This window comes from Psammomys obesus, unplaced genomic scaffold, assembly GCF_907164565.1.
Source record: "Psammomys obesus unplaced genomic scaffold, mPsaObe1.curated_primary_1811, whole genome shotgun sequence".
NCBI lineage: Eukaryota > Metazoa > Chordata > Mammalia > Rodentia > Muridae > Psammomys > Psammomys obesus.
Genome location: NW_026596073.1, coordinates 22,786,214 through 22,799,693, shown reverse-complemented (window position 1 = coordinate 22,799,693; position 13,480 = coordinate 22,786,214). Strand labels below are relative to the sequence as shown.

At 42.3% G+C, this 13,480-nt stretch overlaps 1 protein-coding gene across 1 annotated transcript in view; it reads right to left on the bottom strand.

Moving 5' to 3' along the window:
* The window catches only part of Slc2a2 (solute carrier family 2 member 2), a 29,346-nt gene that overhangs the window by 13,367 nt on the left and 2,499 nt on the right, over window positions 1-13,480 (bottom strand). The window contains exons 2-4 of the mRNA XM_055626144.1: window positions 8,969-9,061; window positions 6,147-6,406; window positions 2,130-2,254 (exon numbers count right to left, since the gene is read on the bottom strand). Coding sequence (XP_055482119.1) covers window positions 2,130-2,254; window positions 6,147-6,406; window positions 8,969-9,061 — 478 coding nt within the window. The remainder of the gene's footprint in view (window positions 1-2,129; window positions 2,255-6,146; window positions 6,407-8,968; window positions 9,062-13,480) is intronic.

The window sequence follows — 13,480 nt, the reverse complement described above, 5'->3', positions numbered from 1 at the left end:
TGCAGAAACCTTTGGTTGATATTATAGTAAATGAAGGTGTAGTTGGAAGTATTAATGGAAAAAATACTTCTTTTTGGTAGTTTCCATTGCTGGAAAAAAAAAAAGAAAATTTTACTTTAAAATTTTTCATGTTAGTGTTTAGTTCATAGTGGCTTAGGTTGTCTTGAGAAAAGAGCCTAGAGGATGTGTTAGTAATCATGCAAATTTGTAGGATTAACGGAAGTTACATCAAGGAACGCCAACCTCCTGATAGAGGCAAGAATTGACTCACAGTGGAGTAGAGCTCTACACACAGGTTCTGTGCCTAGCTTCCATGCTTAGCTGAGTCCACACCAGATAGGGATACCTCAAGATCTCTGCCAGGTCGTATTGAGACACAGAAGTGAGAAGAGGATAAGGAACCCAAAAGCTTTTTCCCAGCTGCCCAATAAAGACAACCTAACTTCTTTATTGCATCAAAAATCTTAGGCTTCAAATACCAAATGCAAGAACACATCAAAAAGATCATCACCAAGGTTAAGTAGGCTTCATCTCAGAGATGCAGGGATGGTTCAATATATGAAAATCTGTCAATGTAACCTACCATATAAACAAATTAAAATGGGGGAAAAAACCTGTATGATCATCTCATTAGATGCTGAGAAAGCCTTTGACAAAATCCAACACCGCTTCATGATAGAAGTCTTGGAGAGATTGGGGATATAAGGGACATACCTAAACATAATAAAGGCAATTTACAGCAATTCAATACCCAACCTCCAAATGAATACAGAGAAGCTCAAAGAAATTCAATTAACAGGAACAAGACAAGGCTGTCCTCTTTCTCCATAGCTCTTCAACATAGTACTTGAAGTTCTAGCTAGAACAATAAGACAACTGAAGAAGATCAAGGGGATCCAAATTAGAAAGGAAGAAGTCAAAGTGTCACTATTTGCAGATGATACGATAGTATAGATAGTGACCCCCAAAATTCTACCTAGGAACTTCTACAGGTGATAAACACTTTCAGCAAAGTGGCTGGATACAGAATTGATTAAGAAAATCAGTAGCCCTCCTGCATACAAATGACAAATGGACTGAGAAAGAAATCAGAGAAACAACACCTTTCACAATAGCCTCAAATAATATAAAATATCTTGGAGTAACTTTAACCAAGCAAGTGAAAGACTTGTATGACAAAAACTTCAAGTCTTTTAATAAAGAAATTGAATGAGAATCAGAAGATGGAAAGATCTCCTATGCTCATAAGTCAGTAGGACTAACAATAAAGATGGCCTTCTTACCAAAGGCTATCTACAGATTTTATTTGAAAACAGACTTAAACACAAAGATTTTGAAAACACTGAGCCATTATGCTTTTTATTATCTTTTTAAAAAATTACATTTGATTATTTATTTATTTAGTGTGGGGTGTGTTTCCATCTGTCTGTCCATGTGAAACACGTTAAAATGCCAGCTCAGAGCCATCAGAATAAAGGGTTCTTTGACACTGAAGAGTCCAGTATCTGTCCATTTGTTTGTGTTTGAATTTTCCTGTTCGTATTAGGACTCCTGCCTCTAAAGGTTTGAAATCCTGTTTCTAAAAACTAGTGCTGATTCTCAAATAGGATGTTTAAGGGAAGAAGGGCTCCATTAGCTGTTTCTGTCAATTCCCTCTCCCTATGGACACCACAGTTTTATTGCTCCAGGCAGCCATGTCTGAAATCAAACAGCGTTAGGTGGTATGGTCTAAAAAAATGAGGTAGGGCCTTAGCAATGAAAGATAGAGCCACCATAACATAGGACATAAGTGCAGGGGTAGGACATGAGTGAAGACAGCAGTGTCCAGCTGTTGGTTGCAGCACAGGAAGTGTAGCAACAGCTAATGTTCATCTACAGTTCATATCTGCCATGCTCGACGCTTTACATATATTCTTCACTTCCACTAGAGGCAGATGTCATTGTCATCGTCACTTTGCAGGCAAGGAAAGAGAGAATCAGTTAAATAATCTGTCTAAGATCAAACACAGACACAGACAGCGTCACAGTTCACTCTGTGCCCCATCGCCTTCCTTCCGCGATGCCGTGTTAAGTCCCACGAACCTCTGCCTAGACTAACTTTGACAAGGAAGTGTATGTGTGTCACTCACCACAGTACAGTCCTGATATGCTTCTTCCGGCAATGATGAGGATGTGTGATGGTCCGAGTTTGGAGCACCCCATCAAGAGGGCTCCAGTCAATGACAGACTGTTTGCTGCCAGCATGGCTTTGATCCTGAAATTTTACAAACAGCTTTAAATTCAGAACCAAAATGGGAAGAAATTACTTGTCTTCAGACCACGTTGAGACTTTTATCTATAAATAATTATAGTTATTGCTAGTTCAGGATTCTTGAAGCATGCCTGCTACTTCCTTATCTATGAGCTGATGTATGAGGATTCATATTAGGAGGCATGCATCCACTTGCCTCTTATTTTCACAGAGACAGTTCCTTTGTTTTGCTTTGTTTTTGTGTTTTGGAGATGAGGACATCACTCTCTAGCCTTGGCTAGCTGGACCTGTAGCCCAGGTTATCCTTGAACTCTCAAGAGATCCTCCTGCCTCAGCCTCCAGAGTGCTGAGATTCTAGGTGTGAACGTAAGACGACACTTCTGATACTTATTCAGTTATTTGATTTTTTTTATAACTTGTTCATTAAAAGAAAATCAGTGTTTTTGGTGGCAGAAAAACTGATTTCTGTAGTTTCTACCCATCATTTATCTCTTTGTGGTTAGGCTGACAGTAAAGGTTTTTAGGTGCTGCTTTGAACTTAAACTTTCTTCTGGGGGCATTGTTCAGAAGTAAAATGTCTTCTAAAGCTTATTACAATTATCCTCATTTTCACATAAGGTCAGCATATTTCTCTGTAAAATCTACGAATTAATATTAGCCGAATGTAAAGAATTACATTATTTTTGAGACAGACTTTCATTCCAGAGTCTAGGCTGGCGTAGAATGCACTCTGTTGCCTAGCCTGGTCTTGAACTCATGGCAATTCCTAAGTTTGAACCTTCTGGGTGTTAAAAGTATAGGCATGAGCCACCATATCCACCTGCTGTAAAATAAATTTAAAGGTGACAATAGCAATCAAAACATCACTGACAAATGTGATCATATGAAAACCACACACAAGCGTTCTTGAAAGTTAAGCCAAAAGTCACAAAGCCAGGGCAAGAATCTAAGCAGACAGGTTTGGCAGTGTTCATGCCATGGTGACATGTAAGACCCTTGCTGTGTCCACGTTGTCATTTGTCCATCGGTGTCTCAGGCTCTGATGTCAAATGGGCTTTGTCTAAGCAAGTATCTTCAGGTCCACGCATACTTTTTCCTTAGACAATAAAAGTAGGTCTCTACACTGCAGTAATTGCCTAATAGCCATGTGGTGGGCTCAACGGGGTCCCCCAAGAGCCTAGTCCTCAAGCTCTGTAAATGTCACTGTGTTCAGCAGAAGGGGTTTTGCAGATGTGATCACAGTAAGAGTCCTGGACAGAAAGAGTATCTTGGGATATTCAGGTAAATGCGATGAAATCATTTCATAAGAACATGGCTTCGGAATTTGGGACTTAAAAGGTATTTAGGTGTTGAGAGTTCAGTGAGCTGTTCTGCAAGAGCTTCAAAGATCAAAAATGTCAAAGACAATGCAGAAGATGAAGGACTGGCTTGTGAAGTTTTAGAGGGAAGTGGAAAGATTCTATTGGGGCCATATTTTAATTTGAATTAAGGATCTGTGGTTCTGGTTAGCTGGGGCTGAAGAATCAGCTGTGATTAACAAGATGCCAGAACTAAAGTGAAACCTTTGCTCTGCTGGGATCCTCAGGGCTGGTTAGCTGGAACTGAGAAACTAGCGGTGATTAAGGAGACGAGTATCATGGAGATGAAAATCTTCTGGAAAGTGTTTCCTGAGAGTACACCGAAGCTGTGTTCTAGAGGCATTCAAGGTTGTAACTCGTGCTAGCAGCTGAACTTGCTTGATTCATCCAGGTAGTACTGGATTTGAAGGCTTGAGGCAGCCGAGGGCTTGGGACTGTGAGAGGTCAGGAGAGGCTGTTGGTGAAAGTGCAGCCATAGTGGCAGTTGAAGGCTCAGGGTTGAAGGAGTCATGCAGAGACGTTGGCCCTTGGCACCACCAAGATGGCCTATGAGAGGCTGTTGGTGAAAGTGCTGTCCAGCTGCAGCTGAAGTTCCTAGCATTAAGTAGGTGCCGGTACCGTGGATGACCACCAAGAACAAGTCGTGTGTGCTGCAAAGCGGAGTCAGAGAAGTGACCCAAACCATTTGGAGGAGAAGAGAGTGAGTGAATCCCAGACATTGGACATGGCATTATTTATGTAGTTGGCGTCTGGTTTCGCTGAGTTCAGATTGTGACTCTGCCCTTGTTCTTCCCTCTCGAAATAAGAAAGAATTTAACCTAATTTTGATTTTATTACAGGAATCCACAGTTGAGAGATTTCCAACTTTTAAAAGAGATTTTGGATTTTTTAAAGAGAACGTGTGTGTGTGTGTGTGTGTGTGTGTGTGTGTGTGTGTGTTAAAGGGACTGAATTTTTAATGTGTTTGAATTTGTAAAGACTATGGGACTTTTTAAAGATGGGAGGGGGCTGAGAGCAAGGGATGAGGGGGTACAGTATCAAGTGGCCAGGACAAGGAAGGATTTACCTCTGTTGACACCTTGGCTTCAGTCAAGTACAATGGATGTTAGAATTCTGATCTCCAAAATTGAAGGGAAATAATGTATATTTGTGGGGGTCGCTAGGCTGGTGATAATTCATTACGGCGGCAACAGGATGTAAGAAAATCACAGGCTACCTTAAAGCAGGCAGTGTTCTAGCACTGGAGAGCACCGAAACTTTAAACTGTAAACTTTAAACTATTTAGTAGTCAGGTGAGGTAATGCACTTCTTTAATTCCAGTGCTTGAGAAGCAGAGGCAGGCAAACCTCTGTGAGTCTACAGATAAAACTGGGAGTTTTCTAAACCAAGGATGTTATGGTGGTGTGAGCTTCGTTAGATATTTGAATAGTGGATTTTTTACATTTTTATTGTTCCTTGAGTTTTCTATCATTTCAGTAGAAGAAAATACTGGAATTTTAATAATTAGTGAGCCCCAGGCTACAATTTATAGAAGGAAATGGAAAGATGAAATGAATCAGAATCCAGCATTATTACGCTAATTACCAAACTGCTTTTTTTTTTCTTCTTTCAATTTTTTTTTTTTTTGCAGTTCCTAAGTTTTCCGAGTGTTAATTCTAGTGTGAAAACAAAAGGTAATTAACACACACAAACATTGGATTCAGTTAACAAAAAAAATCAATGTAAAAAATAGTAACTTGCTACTCTAACTTTCTCAGAAGCCTAACGATTTTGGTACATCTGTTGGCAAGTGTCTGAAGGCAACCAACTCCACTGATTTTTGCCGTTGTTTTGTTTTGTTTAAATTTTGAGTGTGTGTGTCTGGTGGTGGGTGTGAACAAGTGTGAGTGAAGGTGCTCTGGGAGGCCATGGATGTGAACTGGGTCACCTGTAACTAGAGTTGCAAGCGGAGGATTCTGGGAACCGAATTCCGGGGCACAGCAAGCACAGTATTTCCTCTTAGCCACTCAGCCATGGCTGCCCTCATGACAATGATGTTTTTGATCCAAAACATGGAATGGGAACTGGAGTTGGGAAGTGCTTCCTGAACTTCATCTCTGGCTGGGGCTTTGGGTTAGCAGCAGGGGGTGGCAGCCATGTGCCCTGTGTGCAGTGACTTGTCAGGATATGAAGGTGGTCATAGGACCTGAGTAATGCCAGCGTCAAATTTTAATTCAAAACTGGAAATAACGTTTGAGAACCGGTGGAACATGGTGGAGCTTTCCTTGTGAGTTTTAAAACTTACAAAGCCAGGTGATCAAACTATCTGGAAACAAACCCCGAACTCGCTTTCCGGCAAACACTTCCATAGTAACTAAGACTTACCAGAGGATTATATCAATTCTGTTGATTGACCCAATGGTGACCTAGCTCAGAGGATTACAAGTTGAAAAACCACTGTAAAACGAGGCCATGAATGGGAAGACAGCATCTCTCTGTAAAAGTTCTGGCAATAACAAAATACCAAGGCTGTGTTTATATTTATTTATGAAACTTACCTTCCAAGCTTGTCCCCTAGCCACCCACCAAAGAATGAGGCGACCATTCCGCCCACTGCGAAGCTGGACACAGACAGAGACCAGAGCATAGTGATTATGTGAGCAGATCCTGCAGTCTCTTCTTCCACCCAGGCGGTTGGTGTAGCATATGCTGGCGTGACTATGAACGGTGGGTCAGTGCCATTGACAGCATCATTACTGGTAGCTCTTCGGTCGTCCACTTCAACACCCAAAACATGTCGATAATGGGATATTATTACCTGAGGAAACAGAGGGAAAAAAAAAATCCATGACTTCAAAATTCCACACACAGCATTTGATTCGCCTTGAACTGTTTGTTGGGCGTTTAGATAGGGCATCCTAATTATGTGGCGCTGCATGTACGTATTTGGGTAGACTGATTTACAGCTGGCTGTGTCCTATAAAACAGAGATGACGAACAGAGCCAACGAGAGCGAGGTGGGAAGAGATGCCCGAAAGAAGTTGAGTATGTAGGAACAGCACCCTGATGACAGCAGCTGCTGGGCTTTGTGGTGTGGTAGCCTGTGTGCCAGCTAAGCAAGGAGGCTGCAGAGGGCAGTCTCATGAATGCATAGCCTTAGATTTTTTTTTTAAAGACCTGCTAAAGATCTTGGCTTTTATGAAAAGCTTTCCAAGATTTAAATGTTGACAGCTATTTACAGGTAATTCTTCAGGTAGAGAAGAATGGGTTTTTATACCAGTGTTTGTTTTTCACAAAAGATTTAACAGTAACATAAAAGTAAAAAGAAAAACAAACTACAGTAAAGTTCAGAGTGAAAACTAAAGTTAGAACCATATAAAATTCTAGCACTGGGTGTTATATCCTTGGTAGAAGTGACGTATAAACTTAGTCATGACTTTTGAGCAGTTAACGCAGATAGATCCAAGTGGGCACGTCTAGAGTTAATGAGTTTTCAAGATAAAAACACCTCAGATATAACTGAGAAGGTACAAAGACTTCTCTTATGGGCCCCCAGGTCAGCATATCCCAGAAGGAACAGTCCTTAAAGCTTACTTTCTAGCCACATTTTATATGCTGCCTCTATAGCTAAGAGTACACATCAAAACTGACCCTAGAAGCAGGGCCTTTTCCTCCACCTCATTCCCAGCAGTAACTTGATCACTCCTCAGCCCCACTAAACTGGGGAGTTCCTCCCACTATGAATAAAGTCCTGTTTGGTAAAGCAAGCTGAGCAACAGCAAGATGTGACATCCTCTTATAAAACATCTGGCCAAGATGGCAGTCTAATAGACGGCTGCCCTACAGAGACCATACGCATAGAAAAAGCCTGAAAGTCAATATGCAAACTGTTCTTGGCAGTTCAATATATGGCATAGAAATAGTTGCAGGTGATTTTATCTTGTTTTCTCAATGGGCAAGTGTAATTTTTAATGCTCATGAAAAATTATGATTTAAAAAATCTTCAAATATCATGCAACCAGGAGAAAATGCTAGTAGGGTCCCTGTTTTTAGTTCTGACTCTGGGCATGGATTCAAGAAGGGCCTATCTCAGCCCAATTTATATGACAAGACTAGAGAGGACGGTTTGAGTGGGGATGTAAGATGGGACGTCCAGAAAGGAAGGAGTGCGAGGTTGATCTGGATTTCAGGAGGCTTGCCAAAGTGACACACTCTTTCACCATCCATAGAAAGACCCCCACTCTGGTCTCCTGACCCCCAAGCGATAGTCCCTGATAGCCAGAACGAGAGGCTTGGTATGATCAGGATGAAGCGCACTTAGTGAGAAAGCATCTTTCAGGCCACGGAGCCCGGAGAGCGTCTCTGTCAGCTAATGGACTGTGGACAGTGCACACCCCAGGTGTGACCTTGCGGCGTCTTACATTCTCCTTAGGGCTGTAAGAAAAACAGATAAAATGATACAACGTGATGGGTCTACTTACAGCACCCAACACACCTGCACTTCTCCTTTCCTTACGGCACTCCTTCCCGGGTGCATCTGCTCCCAGTCTGAGATGGAGCACAAGGGCTTGGGTCTTGATCCCCTGATTAAGGGCTTGTGGCAGCTGGGAACAGTGAGATCTCTCCCTGAGGTTTTAGTGCATAACAGAGAACAGATCACAGAATACACAGAGAAATGGCAGGATCTATCCATATGTTTCCTCCCAAAGTGCCTCGTACTTTCTCCACCACAATGGAGAAATTCCAAACTTTTTGGACCCCTTGACTGTTGCTCTAATGTTGTGCTGAAGGTCTATGGGAGATGGGTAGAAGGGAGGGTAGAAATTGTTTTAGTGTCAGGTTTCTGAAGTTTCTAACCTGCCATAAAAACGTGTCTCAGGTTGGGATGATACGGTTGTGGAAAGCCTGATGCGATTTACATAGATGCTTATGGGCGTTCACTGAGTGGGACACGTCCTTCGGCTGTTTGCACTTGCTTCCTGGCATTTTTCATTCATGCTTGGACAGCTGTGACCGAATTCTGCAAGGAATTCTTGCCTTTAGACTTCCTGAGCAGGGGGCATTGAGTTAGCATTTTCTCTGAGCTAGGAGAACAGCAGTGTCAGAGATCAAATATACACTGGTCTTTTTTTTTTTTTCTTTTTTTTTTTTATTTTTTCAAGTTTTGCAATGTATGAAATATTGTGAACACTCTCCTTATGAACCCCACCACCTCACTGAGTACAGGGCTCCTGGGAATGGCTGTGGGAGGGAGGGAACTAGAGCCTGTAGGAAGGCCATGGAGCAGAGGCGGGGGCTGAGGCGGTGGGAATAGGTCCTTCAAGCTTTGTGTTTCATCCCTCAGATCACTGGAACCCTGGCTTTCACTGTCTTCACTTGCCTCCTGAGGTGCATTGATCACACCAATGTCATATCCAAACTGGAAGGAACTCAGCACGGCAGTGAAGACAGTGAAAGCCAGGGTTCCAGTGATCTGAGGGATGAAACACAAAGCTTGAAGGACCTATTCCCACCGCCTCAGCCCCCGCCTCTGCTCCATGGCCTTCCTACAGGCTCTAGTTCCCTCCCTCCCACAGCCATTCCCAGGAGCCCTGTACTCAGTGAGGTGGTGGTGTTCATAAGGAGAGTGTTCACCATTTTTCTTACATTGCTAAACTTGAAAAAATAAAAAAAAAGGAGCCCACAAAACAAACAACCCTCAGACCACAGCAGGACAGCTTTTCCAGGGTACAAACTTACCCTTTGCTTCTGATATACTTGTGAATGCACACACACACACACACACACACACACACACACACACACACACACACAAGGAAAGAGAGGGAGAGAGACTGGGGACAGGGGAGAGGAGTACAGAGAGGTAGAGAGGAAAGCAAATATCATAGACCATGCAGGTTTTGAACTCCCTGGCTTGTAGTGGAAGATGACACTGAACTTCCGATCTGTCTTTACCTACAGAGTGCTAGAATTGTAGGCATGCAGCACCATACCCAGTGTATGGGCTTGGAGGGGACAAACTCATACTTTCAGGTGAACACTTCAGCAACTGAGTTTAATCCCAGCCCCAAATCAATATTTTTTCGAGATTCAAAGTCAGAATTGAGAATTTGAATGGCTGATAAAGGGAAAAAAGAACTCTTAGCACAGAAACAGTTTTGCAGCAGTATTGGTGAGAGATGAGTGCTTTCCAGACAGTTCCATGCCACAAAAGCATGCAACACTCTTCTAAGACTCATCACCTTTAGAGGATCTGAACAGCACCAAGGCAAGAGTACCTTTCAGAATTCCCTGTGGCTGAGCCTTGAGTTGTGAGTTAAGCTATATTGCTTTCTCACCAGCTTGAGGAAGCTACACTAGCTGCAGAACATTCTACTCACAATTAACTAGCCATCCAGTCAGCCAACAGGAATCATGAATATGAATTCACAGATCAGGGTTTCTCCAACAGCCACTCGCAGAAAGAGCCCCAATGCCATTCAACAGTGATGGTCAAATAGACTCACTCATACCATGACACACCTCAGATACAAACAACACACTGTGCAACAGCTCAAGAGAGTGAGTGATGTGAACAGATGTATTGGCCTTTGTTATTGCTTGTTGTTTTTTTTTTTTTTTTTCTGTGTGTGTGTGTATAACAACCATCAAATGTTTATTTCTGGATACACATTTTTAGTAGTGACTTTGCATGCTTTGTTTCTTTAACTTTTATTTTTTATATTAATTTCAGTTTATTCACTTTGTATCCCAGCTGTAGCCCCTTCCCTCATTCCCTTCCAACCCCACCCTCCCTTCCTCTTCTCCCATGCCCCTCTCCAAGTCCACTGATAGGGTAGGTCCTCCTCCCCTTCCATCTGATTGTACTCTATCAGGTCTCATCAGGACTGGCTGTATTGTCTTCCTCTGTGGCCTGGTAAGGCTGCACTCCCCTCAGGGGGAGATGATTAAAGGGCCAGCCACTGAGTTCATGTCAGAGACAGTCCCCGTTCCCCTTACTAGGGAACCCACTTGGATACTGAGCTGCCATGGGCTACATCTGTGCAGGGCTTCTAGGTTATCTCCGTGCATGGTCCTTGGAGTATCAGTCTCAGAAAAGACCCCTGTGCCCAGTATTTTTTTCTCTCTCTCCTTGTGGAACAATTGTCCCCTCCAGGTCTTTCTATCTCCCCTTTCTTTCATACATTCCCTGCACTCTGCCCAAAGTTTGGCTATGAGTCTCAGCCTCTGCTTTGATATCCTGCAGGGTAGAGTCTTTCAGGGGCTCTCTGTGGTAGATTCCTGTCCTGCTCTCTGTTTTTTCCCTCTTCTGCTGTCCATCTTGTATGCCTTTCTGAATGAGGATTGATCATCTTACCCAGGGTCCTCCTTCTTGATTAGCTTCTTTAGGTATACAGATTTTAGTATTTTATTCTATATTATATGTCTAATAGCCAATTATAAGTGAGCATATACCATGTGTGTCTTTCTTCTGATTCATTGATGTGTGTGTGTGTGTGTGTGTGTGTGTGTGTGTGTGTGTGTGTGTGTGCTAGGAATAAGACCCAGTGCATTATGCATGCTAGGGAAACCCTGCCTCCAAGCTGCAGCTCTAGCTCATTAATGCTTTTAAAAGGACTCACACACAAATGCTGTTTGACTTGTACATAAAATGATTCCCTGAAAAATAAAAAAGTGAATATGAGGCTAGAGAAATGGAGGTAAGAGGAATGTTTTTAAAAATGATACTGCTAGATATTTTATAGGGAAATGTTGTTCATGTCATCACATGATTTAACATTTTAACCAAAGAGCACAGGATATGACAGGTGTTCTGCCTGGTGAGTGATAGGTCACATCAGCAGGGATTTTGTTTCCTTGCTTTGTTGTTGTTTTACCCCAAATCACACTGTCTATTTCCCTTATAGGATCTTTGTTTTTTGCCTGAGTTGTGAGGTTGTAAATCTCTGTACTCCAGCATGAAGAATAAATAATTATCTTAGACCCCCAATCTCTAATAAACTTCCAGCTCAGTGTCATCAACAACAAAGTATCACTGGGTCTTCTTAGGGACCCTACAAATGTCAGACCACTGACTCTGAAACAATACTCTCCTTTGGGGACTTTGTACAGGTGTATCTCTTAGAGCCCTCTCGGTCCCCACCCCCAAGTCTTTCTATTGGCGCAGAATCTCACTTGGGTACTGGACTCTGTAGGTTTACACAGTTCCCTTCTTTTTACTAGCTTTAGGTGACCTTTATGCAGGCTGGTCCTGTCAGCAACTTTGTTTCCTGAAAGGATTGCAGAACAGGCAGAAAGATATTCTTTCTCCCTTTCTCTTTCTCTCTCTCTTTCTTTCCTTGTCTCCCTCTCTCTCTTTCTCACCCTCCAAAAATACATGCATGCACTCATATGTCACATATATTATATATTTATTACAACTAAAGAATATGCTTATATTTACACATAAGATTGGCTTATACACAGGAAAGTAATATTTAAAACATGCGTGCATATTTTATGGCATACAAACTATATGGCCTATAATGTATAGGCTGATACAAGGTTTTGAATGACTTTCTAAACCGTAGTGAGGCATCTAAAACTCAGAAAATCAGAGCTAAAATGGGATTTTATTTACTGTGTGAGTGGTTCATCCCCAAGTCATCTTCCCTTCAAGCTGTTTCTTTTTTTTCCCCTCTTTGTTTACAGAACATAATTACCAGCAGCAGCGAGGGACCAGTACTTTAGGCAGGCTTTAGCACACTCTGCATCGCAACAGTATAGATGTAGCACAAACAGAGCTCCAGAGCCCAGTGCTGGTGAGGTTTCCGTGTGCCTAGTTGTTCTCTACATGGCTTATCGCACTTATTCCCGCCATTCATTTTCCATCGATGCATTAAAAATTTCTACCAATTCAGTGGCTTAAACAATGCAACCCAATCTGCCTTACAGGTCTTCAAGTTAGAGGCTTAGTCTGCATCTCTGCAGACTGAAATCAACGTTAGTAGACAGTGTTCTTGTCTGGAAACTGTATAAGAAAACATTTAGTTGATCACAGAATTTGCTTCATGGTGGTAGGGCTTTGAGGTTTCCTACTGGCTGTGAACTGCCCTCTCAGTTGCAGAGGCTGGCATGCTCCCTGGCTACAAATGTTCTTCCTCTGTCCTCACAGCCAACAATGGCAGGTCATGTCCTTGTCATATTGCATCCCCTCAGATCTTGGCAAATTCTTCACTTTCAGGTAAGCATAATGTTTGATTTAACACCTCTGGATGAGCCAAGAACATATCTCCTCATCTCAAGGTCCTTAGCAGATACTGTATCTGCAAAGCCGTCTAGATGGAATGGCTGTCTATCCAGTCTGAAAAGTTTTGTTTATGACAGGGAAATTTTATGCAAACTACTAAGCGCAAAAATGTCCCAACTACCCTTATCTACCCATTCTAGTGGCAAAGAGATTGGTATAGGCATAAAGCTAAGAAAAGTGATGAGGACTCAGAGGGGATCTCTCTCAGGACAGGATTGGAGTTCCTAAAGGGTTTGTCTATTCTCTCAAAGTGGAAGAAAGTCTCTTTCTACACTTCTTCACAGGCCGTGAGACACTAGGCTGGAAACATTTTTAAAAGCCAATTTTTACTTGGGGATTAATAAACTTTGGTTAGGGAAACTAGTTTTCATGTCCAGTTTAAAATATACTGCAAATAAACGTGGAAGGATAGAATAGAAAAAAGCATAAGGTCGACCAGATGGCTCAGGTGCCACCAAGCTTGATGACAACTTGTGTTCAATGCTGGGGACCCACGTGGTCACATGGCAGAAAGTGAGAACTGACCCCTAAAAGTTGTCTTCTGTGCCTGTGCACACCACACACACACACACACACACACACACACACACACACACACACACA